The 11638-nt window shown below is 41.1% G+C and overlaps 1 protein-coding gene across 3 annotated transcripts; it reads left to right on the top strand.

Annotated features, from left to right (window-relative positions):
- Positions 1–1408: 1408 nt before the first annotated feature.
- LOC134288626 (leucine-rich repeat-containing protein egg-6-like) lies at positions 1409–11097 on the top strand. 3 transcript variants are annotated; one of them, XM_062853986.1, is made up of 2 exons: positions 1409–1545; positions 9974–11097. In XM_062853986.1, exon 2 carries the CDS (start codon positions 9974–9976, stop codon positions 10841–10843), a length of 870 nt encoding a protein of 289 aa, XP_062709970.1. In that variant the 5' UTR covers positions 1409–1545; the 3' UTR covers positions 10844–11097. The 3 variants fall into 3 exon arrangements, with proteins under 3 accessions (XP_062709970.1, XP_062709969.1, XP_062709968.1); XM_062853985.1 differs by lacking the exon at positions 1409–1545 and adding an exon at positions 1586–1612; XM_062853984.1 differs by lacking the exon at positions 1409–1545 and adding an exon at positions 1936–2147.
- The last annotated feature ends 541 nt before the right edge of the window (positions 11098–11638 follow it).

Raw genomic sequence — 11638 nt, forward strand, 5'->3', positions numbered from 1 at the left:
TTACATGTATGTAAGCCTTAAAAAAATACATAGGTTGTTATATTTGCTAGGGCGCTCATACTCAAGCTTATACTAGGAGCTTAAAAAATTATGTTCTTTTTTTTAATCTCAAGAGCTGGTTACTCAGTGAGTAACTTGGAGTAACCACGATGACACCACTGATCAGCTGCTGAGAGAACCAACCATCGTCCATACCGCGAAAATCGGGAGGCTACGGTGGGCGGGTCACGTCATCAGGATGTCGGATAGCAACCCGACTAAAATGGTTCTCGAGAGTCATCCGACCGGTACAAGAAGACGTGGAGCGCAGCGAGCTAGGTGGGTCGACCAAGTGGAGGACGATCTGCGGACCCTACGCAGAGTGCGGAACTGGAGACAAACAGCCATGGACCGAGTGGAATGGAGGCGGCTACTATGTACAGCAGAGGCCACCCCGGCCTTAGCCTGACCGGTAAGGTAAGTATGCAACTTACTGTAAAAATAGAATCATACATCTACTATAAACACAGACGGGTGATTGATACGTTATCACTTCAAATACACTGTTGTCGCTGAGCTCAACAAATATTAAAAGAAAGATAAGCTGAAGCTTATCATCAGATACCAAGCCGAAAACCCCAACAAAGCCGAAAAAAGTCGAAAAAACCCGAAAAGTGGATCGGTAGAAAATTCGCAATCAAACAAACGTTGAAAATGAATCAAACACGAAAACGGCATTGCCCACGTAAAAATTCATCTAGCAGTAATACCACCGACAAACCGACGTGACAGTGGTGTTTCAAAACAGTCTTCCCTCAACTTTACGGCTGATCAGCGAAGCGAGCAATCACTTCTGTCAAATCAGCACCGACGCGAACCTTTTCTTAAAGCAACACATTAAAAAGTATAAAAAAAATGCCCATAAAAATGCTCATTATGCGCCGTAAAGCGAGTGCGAACTCAAAGTTGGCTCGCACCAGGAATATGAATCCTCATATTCCTGGTGCGAGCCAACTTTGAGTTCGCACTCGCTTTACGGCGCATAATGAGCATTTTTATGGGCATTTTTTATACTTTTTAATGTGTTGATTTAAGAAAAGGTTATATTCACAACTGACAACAGCGCGGGAGCATTGCGATAGCAGTGCCATATTTTGGAAGTTGGATGTCTGTTCTCTGTGCTTCGGTATGGTTTGCATCCGGGTACATAGGGTCAACCCTAGATAAAATTTATTGTTCGTGCAGTTGAAAATCGGAAATTTTGACACGCGAAAATCGATTTTTCTCCTAAACCGTGTGTCGGACGTACGTCGGGCACAGTGCGCTGGATAAAGGGCCAGGTCCGCTGTGCAGCGCACTACGTCCGACGTTAGGTTTCACGTATGTGTTTTGAGAAATTTCGATTGTCGGGTGTAGGGAAACTTCGAGTTTCAACTGCGACGGCAATAGCTTATCTTTCCCCTAGCGGAGTTTGAAGAAAATGTGAATCTTATTCAGTAATGTAACGAAGTAGATACAGTTGGAAGTGAATAAGTATACCGTGCGCTGGTTGAGATCTATTTTTTGGTAATCATTCGAATAAAAAAAATAATTCATATTTGGAGTGCATATTTGAAGAAAAATGAAGATACGCGTAATAATAAATTAATTGATTTGATTGATTGATTTGTCTTTATTTAAGAGACTTTCAGCCCTTGGCGAATAAATTTATGATTGAATGATTCATGCCTTTAAAATGAGATCGATCAATACTTTTTTATCATACTAGATAAATATTGCATCTATGAGTCAAAAATAATTTCCAAAAAATCCGTTTTCAATGAATGTACCGGCCGCAATTAACAATGTATCAATGCTTTTCGAATGCATTTTGACCGCAGGATCACTATCGGAACGTAAATATGGCAGCTCACGAAAACTACCCTTGTGACCAAAGTCGAATCCGGAAGTGTTTGGCAGAAATGATTCTGTCGATCGTTTCTTAAACACAAAAACTTAGTAGCTACCGCGGATTCGTGACAATATGTGAATTTAGAAGAAAATATTCTTTGTTGCAGATGCTGTGGCGCGCTAGATGCATTCCGGTGTGCACCTTTCATCATTCCGTGATCACCACACCGTTCATGTGCCCACATAAAGTGTCCACAGGGATGTGCTGTGTTCGGTCGGTAAAGCAGAATTTGTGAAATATCTCGATTTTGTTTTTATTATTGCTGGTTGCTTTCAAACATGGATTTTTAATGCTCTTTGCACACTATTTTTGTGCACGGGCACGGTTGCCGACATAAATTTCATAAATTTCACATTTCGTAATCTTTTTCCACGAATTTGAACGCACAAACCTGCATTACTTTGGTGAAAAAAAAAGAGAAAGTCGAGTCGGAGACTTGTCAGGTGGATGAGTATGAAAACAAAACTAACAAAAACTAGGAATCAGGCGAATCACACAACATGTGCTAATCTACTCTAGCCTACACATGCACAGCAATTTATTGAAAGAATCCTGCACACATAATTTTATTTAACGAGCTCGGCTGTGCAAATCTCGGCATTTTTAAACCGAGATTCGGCATTCTAAATTAAATGTGTGGAAACTGATAGAATCGAATATTGCAATCATGTTTCTTGTCATTGTCAAAGCGCCAAATCACTTTTCCATGTTTTACAAAAGTGACCCCAAACTTTTGACTGATACATCATATTGAGGGGTGACCCCAACCTTTTGGTCGATAACATCAAGAGACACTGCCATAAATTTATTTATTTATTTATTCATTTATTTTAATTCTTGTGACGTAAGACTTCGTCTTTTTTGTTACCACAAAATATTTTCAAATGACTTATTACATAATTCAATAAATTTATATTCATTGTTTTAGAAACTTGGCAACTTTTGGATACGATTACATACAAATATTGTTGTAAAAGATTCACCTAAATCATGTACAAAATTACATTGACTTATTATCTTTTGAATGAGACTTAGTGTTTTCAAATCAGATGCAAATTAGCGCAAAATGACATGTTTTTGAGGGAAGTGTACATCAAATATGTAAATAATATAGTTAATATCCCAAAAGGAGTAAACATCGTGTTTGTAATAATTCACAACTACACCATTTAAATTAGAACAAACTCACCAAATTCATTACTTCGAGTCCACCATTCGCCAATAACAGAAACGGACTCAATTTCCATCTGATCAGCCTAACTGTTCAAACGAAACTAAGCAATTGTAGCAGCCACTCGTCAACAACGTCATCTTCGGCACGTATGCCAGGTTCCGGAATGTTTCAGTGTACACAATTCTCGACACAGTGCTTTTTTATTCTATCGTCTAGTATTTCACTAGCCCGCGTTCCATTTTTGTAGTATAAAAACTCATGAACAAATGAAAAATGCAGACGAGAAGGCAAAACATTACAGAACAGAACTGCTCTGCTCTGCTGAACTGAGTATGGAATAACACTAGTTTACAGCATTTTTGTACTCGGTAAGCTGATGATCATTTTTGGTGTAGAATCATGCCCTGATTTCGAAAACGCGAAGGAAAAAAATTACAGTAGAGCGGAAATTTTTTCGACTTTTTATACAAGGGTGATGATTTGAAATCGATTTTTGTTCTATTTTTAAGCAACGTCACTCACTTCACACATCTCATTCACCGTAGTCAATGCTCCGATTGAGCTGATTTTTTTACTGTATCTCGCCTACATATGATTTGTCAAATAAACGTTGAGAAAGAATTTTTATATTAGGGGTACTCACTAAACAGATTAAATTGCTGCGTAAGCCATGATTTTTTGCTTATTTGAAATATTTCATGATTTTGCGAATGAAATAATCAAAGATTGCCTCGGTGATCGCGACGTTTAATCAGTTTGATCGGTTTACGCTGTTTAGTGAAACCCCCTATTGTTTTATTCTTATTGAAAAAAATACATTTCTTCACATATTTTTGGAAATTTGCCTAAAATTTAAGGAGATCGTCCCTAAAATTCGCCAATTTATTGAATTTCATCAATCTGATGCAAAACCTGCATTCAGATGATCGAATGATATTGTATTCAGCTTTTAATTTATGGCAAAAGATTTGTAATTGGTTGAACAAAACGCAAGATATTTGAATTTTAGCAAATTCCATATTTTTAAAAGTTGTAAAACTTGATATTGAGCTAAAACTCAAAAATCGCTCTACTTAAAATTTTTTGAAGCACGGTTTCGAAATCAGTGCTAAATTGTACTTCAAAAACTTTGGTCGTTGACAGAAGTTCACGACTTTCGTTTTATTTTGTATACTTGTGTAATCAGCCTCCTGTCACGCAGCCATGTTTTTGAGGTCAGCATCATAATCCAGGGACGATTATTGGCTGTGGCTGAATCATATCAATAACAATTATAAATTTTATAGAAACTTTATTTCCGTGACGAAGACGAGCTGATACTATTACGACTCCATTTTTAAATAAATATTTGCCAAATTGAAAATCATGTTTTGCTTAAACTAACCATTTAAAGAGGTGAAAAAAAAGTTTCGACGCTTTTGATTTTTACTCCTGGAATTATGCTTGTTTACAAACTTTACGCTGTCATGGGGAACCAGGCCGCCAAGCCGCCGCTATTGTGTTCAACGAGGCGGCTGGATGTGGAAACCAGAAATGTTGGCTCGTTATTTTCCTGTGGGGCAGTATTGCGGTGACAGGAGGCTGATGCCAACGAATCTTCAAAAATTAAACACTCATAAACTATGTACCAAAATTATAAATCATACTGATCTCGTATTTTTTTTTCCAGAAAAAAATAAACCATACCTGCATTCTTCGCAAAGTGCATGATAGAAACGTAGTGCGAGATACAATTCTTTTGTAAAAAATCATCTCAGCCCGAAACATGGAAGAAACTTCGGTCACTTCTCACCAGCAAAAGGCATCTAGGGAACGTCCATCAGGTATCAGAAGTCCGGCTCCAGAGGCAGGTTATCCTCCATTTGGGACATTTCACAGTGGTTCCAGCCCCTTATAAGGGCGGTCATAAATATGATTTTGTCGAGTTTTATGATGAAACCGCTAAATTTGATGCATATTTGCATTCCAAATGCGTTTTTCTATTGTTTATTGGAAATGGGCTAAATCGAGTTTTTGGCTTTACGGAGCCGAAAATCATTATTTTGCAGTTTTGGTTACCAGCTCATTTGGATAAACTATTTTTTTTTATCTTTATTATCGAGATTAAACTAAACTTAGTTTAGGTGGTCCACGGTAATCAAAACTGCTCAAGAATAGGGAAACACTCATAATGTGATGGATAGAGATTGTAAAAGTTGCGAAAAAGTGATGCCTGCAAAGCAATATGGGAGGAATTTGTTAGTTCTTGAGAATATTGAAGGTACGACACATAAGTGACTACCACCAATCTGGTCGCAAACGGTCGCAGCTAAATTTGCCAGTAAATCATTGCTTATAATTATATGGAAGTTTTATAGAAGAACTTTCGAAGGGGTCGGAAGGGGAAACATTTTTCCAGCTTGTTGAAAATTTTCAGTTTTTTGTATTTTGTGGAAAAGCATCTAATTCAGTCACACTTATTCAAATAAAATGATAAAGAATAGCATCTTAAGTTAGGATAAACATCGATTTCAACTATGTTAGAATCGAACACAATCAACCAAATACATGTCGAATGGATGAGGACATAGGACTGAAATTAGAAAAAATAAAAAAAAAATGTCTACTCAAGAATATTCACTTTCATGAGCTCTGCGGAGAAGTTTCGGCATACAATTGATAATGATAGATAATGATTAATCCTAGTTATTAAAGAATTAAACTTGATGTTACCGCAATGATATCTCAGTTTCATTGAGGCGGAACCACTGTGCATTTGTGCCATCGCTATACATATTTTTTTTTATTTTATTCTTCAATCACTTAACCTACACGCAGAAAAATAAATTGTAAACACAATTAAATTCTAGTTCAAATCAACCGATTTTTCAGTTAACTTTAGCGACAAACTGATTTCTAGTTTAAACTGAACTTATCTATTGTTTGATAATACAGATATTTTCATTTGTCGAAATTTTTGGCAGTTTGTTAAAACAGACAGAGATATGGTATTTTCAACATGAAATAATGGATTGATTCAAACGACTGCACTTTTGCCGCTAACAAACCCGGAATGTGATTGTGTTGGTGACGGCAGCAACTGCGGCTGCTCGGGATCTATTTTTAGACCGTCGGTAAGTGGATGGGGAGGAGAACGACTAAAAAAAAGACACGAAAGGCGAAACCGATCAACTTTTTGTGGATGCTGCCGTGAGTACCTGCGTGTTATCCATCACGGCCAAAGCTGCACTTGGTAGTTGGCGTGATGGATTTGCTACACCTTCTTCGTTGTGGCGATGTTGGGGTAAGCAGTTTATAGATGTGTGAGTGCTTCCGGGCCATGTTTATGGTTTTTATTTTGTTGAAGCAAATGAAATTTTTGACATTATATGAAATGATGGTAATCGGTTGTTTTTATCGATAAACTCTAAATGAAAACACTTAAATATAATTTTGAAATAAGTAAATTCTCGGATTGAAAATCAACCATGCGTTTTATTGTTTTAAACAAGCGCCATTTTTCTGCGTGTAATTTACAGCTCTTTTGTCCTCTCGGGCACTGCGTGAGCGATTCCAATTGGAAGCTGTACTTAAAATTTGTACAGCTCCTAAATGTATTCTATTCAAATTCTACTATATCCAGCTGGTTGCCGTTGCGCTCCTTTCACTTTCTACCCTATCATGGTTGAATGACGAGCACGAGGAAGCTGATGTGTGGCTGTTGGTTGTTCCTGTTTCCAGTCCGATTGAGGGTCCATTATGAGTTGCCGTTCGCCGATGTCGAAGTAGCCGGATCCATTTGAGCCATTGCCTCCGAAGAGGGTCAGTGTCAACTGCTCTCAGCGGGAAAGAGCAACTGACGAAAGTGCCGAGGCTGGGATTGAACCCATGACCATCTGCTCATGACGCAAACGTGTAGCCACTACGCCACGGGCCCCGGCTATCGTTATACATATGTATAAGCCAATTTCATCATTTACCTGAGGGAGAATGGGACAAGGGATGGGAATTGAATTAGGAAACGGAAAGGTGATGAAATAGGAAGTGGTGCCCTAGATGAGGGAATGAACGCATAAGCACAACGAGAGCTCATAGCCCACACCATAACGGGCTTAACCCTTCAGGACGCGCGCTATTGTAAAAATTACGACACTACCAAGAAACCTCGCTGATAAGAGCAACGATGGACGGTGTGCAGAACAGCGTAAGGATTTCGGATGAACTATCCAGTTCATCCGAATCTCGACGGGGACTGCGACAAGGTGATGGACTTTCCTGCCTACTATTCAACATCGCCCTGGAAGGTGTTATGCGACAAGCCGTGCTCAACAGCCGGGGTACGAATTTGTCAGTTTTGCGGATGACATGGATATTATTGCTAGAACATTTGAAACGGTGGCAGAACAGTACACCCGCCTGAAACGTGAAGCAGCAAAGGTCGGACTGGTGGTCAATGCGGCTTAGACAAAGTACATGCTGGTAGGTGGGAATGAGCGAGACAGGACAAGCCTTGGTAGCAATGTTACGATAGACGGGGATACTTTCGAGGTGGTAGAAGAATTCGTCTACCTCGGTTCCTTGCTAACGGCTGACACAAACGTGAGCCGTGAAATACGAAGGCGCATCATCAGTGGAAGTCGTGCCTACTATGGGTTCCAGAAGAAACTGCAGTAAAAAAAGATTCACCTCCGCACGAAATGTACCATGTACAAGACGTTAATAACACCGGTGGTTCTCTACGGACATGAGACATGGACGATGCTCAAGGAGGACCTGCAAGCACTCGGAGTTTTCGAGCGACGGGTGCTAAGGACGATCTTCGGCGGCGTGCAGGAGAACGGTGTGTGGCGGAGAAGGATGAATCACGAGCTCGCTGCACTTTACGGCGAACCCAGCATCCAGAAAGTGGTCAAAGCCGGAAGGATACGGTGGGCAGGGCATGTTGCAAGAATTCTGGACAACAACCCTGCAAAGTTGGTGTTTGCTAACCATCCGGTTGGTACTAGAAGGCGTGGAGCGCAGAAAGCACGATGGGTGGTGTGGGGTATGAACAAAGCTGAGTAGCATTTCCCATGCGTGTATTTCCCCTAGCAAGCATCAGTGACAGCCAGCACCATGACGGGGTCGTCGTCAGTGTGATGCTGCCTCATTGACGAGTGGACTGTTGGCGGAGCAAGACGCCATCACCGTGAGGTTCCGTATTATGCCAAGTGATTCTACTGCAGTTTGCTAAGATGGCTGGGAACGGATTGTTCCAGTGAGTTGCCCGGTATTCACAGGTGGACCAGGTGGAACGTGATCTGGCGAGTGTTGGGCGTGACCGAGGTTGGAGAGCTGCAGCTGCAAATCGAGTATTATGGCGGCAAATTGTTGATTCAGTGTTTGATGTTAACTAAATAAATGAACTAAATGAATGTATGCTAATTTACAACATTTGAAAAATCCCGCCCTTATTTAGCCTCAAATTTGAGACTCAAGAATGACAATTGATTATCTCGGAGAAACGCAAGGTTCACTGCACCATTGCTCCGGTTAGCGCAGTAAGGGAACGTTCAAAAATTACGTCCAACATTTGGGGGAGGGGGGGGGGGGGGGTCTAGAAAAGTGTGACAGTACGTGTATTGGGTATAGGGAAATTGCGTGACAGAGGGGGGAGGGGGAGTCTTGAAATCCCGAAAAACGATGGACGTAATTTTTGAATCTTCCCTAAGGGCGTAATACTGTGGAGAGCGCCCTAATTCTCCACAGGCTCCTTTTGTGGTTAGGTATTTATTAGACCCTCCCCCCCCCTAACCATTCATTCCTTGGCACGGTAAGCATAACACCATGAATTAAGAGTCACCTGTTTAGTGGACTCTTACCACTGGATCAGGCGGTCCGTAGTGTTTTTCTTAGCCAATTGAGACAACCGCTACCGACACTATTATGCCTCTCGAGAAAAATCAGTATATGGCGATAATCTTCCTTCGGCTTCTGATATAAGCTCGTCAGTTACTAACCATAACAGCGTCACCAATTCCAATATAATTCCATCCAATTATATGGGATTTGACAGGAAGCCCACTCATCTCACTGAGTCACTCTTGCCGTTCATCACAAATACAATCAAAAACATCTGTCACTTCGCGAAACCCACGAGCTTTTGTTTTGGGCGGGAGCATATTTCCTTTTGTCTTGCTTTGCGATTGTCACTGCGACTGTATGCCTTGCGAGCGTACGACCGCCGCAGGAACCTTAATAAAAGATAAGCGCGACAATACACACACTTATCCCAGGGGACTGTTATGGTCTTCTTGTTTTCTTAACCCGCATTAAAATTATGCTGCTGCGTTGAAAGATAGGTTGTCAGCTTGAGCCCTACGCTTGAGCCGCTGTTATGCTGGCTACGAAAACATTGCATTGGTGGGATAGGAATGCCAATTCCTTGACTTATCCACGAGCGGTAATGGCGGCGGCGGGCATGACCAACCGGTTCAGATTTTGACGTTTCTTGAGGGAAAGTCAAAACAGTTTCATTCTCCGCCTTACCCCTTCACCCACCGATCGGTAGCGCCAACCGATTGCGATCCTAAAGAAACGTCAAAATTCGAATCGGTTGGTTGTGCCCGCCGCCGCCATTACCGCTCGCGGATAAGTGGATATCTTGGCTGATCGGGAAAAGAAGTTAACATTGATGGTCAACTTCCAAATGAGACCGAACAGTCAACAAGCATGATAGAAACGTAGTGCGAGATACAATTCTGCTGTAAATCATCACAGCCCGAAATATGGAAGAAACTTCGGTCACTTCTCACCAGCAAAAGGCATCTAGGGAACGTCCATGAATGACGTAGCATATTTGGATGATGTTTTAGTTCACCAATTCATTATCTTTTTTTTTCTCATTTCAGATGATGCTTCTAATTTCGAAAATAGTTATTTTCATGACGATGAAAGAAATCGCATCTCACGTGATCTTGCAAAGTATTGAAACAAATAACCCCATCACCAACGAGGCAATGTACGCAGACTATCCGTACCTTCGGGAACTAGACATGAGCAACCAAATGACCTTTGAGTTTCCCGAGAAAAAGATTTTGCTTATTCACCACAGCCTTTCGGTATACATTTGCAATAATTGTGGAGTGACGTCCATCTACCACGAAACTTTTTCGAAATTACCACATCTTACGTCGATAGAGTTGAGAAATAATTCCATGAAATACGTTCATCCCGACGCTTTTATGCATAACAACCGATTGGATAAAATTGATTTTTCCGGCAACAAACTAGTCACATTGAACCCCGAGGCCACCCTACGGCATATTTCATCCTTGTCAATAATAAATTTTAGCCAAAATCCGGGGATGGACATGAACAGAGTAAAACTGGCAAGCGATAGACTTATGATCTTGAGCTGCAACAATTGTGCAACAACCTTCCTGGGCCGAAACACGTTTGCCGATATGCCGAGAATTTCACAGATCGACTTGAAGGAAAATTCAATTGGTCAAATCTTCGATGATGCGCTGGAGTCACTGGAGTATGTGAAAAGTCTGAACATCGATGGTAATCGCAATCTGCAAACAATGAGCTTCGCGTCCAAAACGCTGAAAAGGCTAAGCGCCGAGAACTGTTCTCTGGAAGGGACGCTACAGACTTCGAATTTGCCAGCCCTGAAAATCGCCAAAGTGCGAGGAAACCGACTAACACATCTCGACGAGCTTGTACCATACTGTTCACCGTACTGTTCGCAACTATCTGCTACAGTATCGCAATAGTATGGTATAACATCATGTATCTTCTTTCATTGTACCATCTGTACAATTACCATAAGTATAATAGGCGGTCAAGTTATGTTCCAATAAAAAATGCATTGCTCGAACAAAATTGCTCGTTTACAGCTTGAAACATTTTTTTAATCTTCGTTTATTCGGAAGGCTCGAGCGCCCTTGAGCATAACAGAGCCGAAATCAATATTGTAATATAATAATAAAAAGTAATTAAATAAAAATACAAAATAACAATATTACAACTTTCGAGCGTTCTTTTTGGGTGGAGACTGCAGAAGACTTTCCGCCGGAAGTACTTGCTGCTGTTGAGATGATTCCCGATTAATTTTTTCCTGCCTGCTTCTTCTCTCCGCTTCACACTTCACCGCTCCTTTTGCACCTCTTCTTTCGCCCGTAGATTCGCTTGATATCGTTGCTGCATTGACTTCTCCTGTTTACGATATTCTTTTTGTTGTTTACGCTTCTCCGCCTCGTGCTTAGCCCAATTTTCCGCCAGAGTCTTCTCATACTCGCTTTGATACACAATCGGTTCCATTCCTTGCAATGTACCTTGCTCTTCGCCTTCATCCGCTTCCGCTTTGACTTCGGAATTCTCTTTGACGGCTTGCTTTTCCTCGTTTACGGCTTCCTGCTGAGCTAGTGGTACACCACCGTGATTCACGGCACTAGCATAGGTACTAGCAGCCACTCCCTTTGCCTTTTGATTCCGGGTTGGACGTTGTGGGCAAGCGTTTTTATGGTGCCCCTCCTGCACTTGTTTTTAAGATCCTCATAAAACACCTT

Source organism: Aedes albopictus, chromosome 2 (assembly GCF_035046485.1).
Source record: "Aedes albopictus strain Foshan chromosome 2, AalbF5, whole genome shotgun sequence".
NCBI lineage: Eukaryota > Metazoa > Arthropoda > Insecta > Diptera > Culicidae > Aedes > Aedes albopictus.

Coding starts and splice junctions, on each gene's coding strand:
- LOC134288626 (XM_062853984.1), top strand. CDS start 2,037: ATGCTGTGGCGCGCTAGATGCATTCCGGTGTGCACCTTTCATCATTCC. Junction 2,148..9,973: donor GGATGTGCTGTGTTCGGTCG/GTAAAGCAGAAT, acceptor TTCTCATTTCAG/ATGATGCTTCTAATTTCGAA.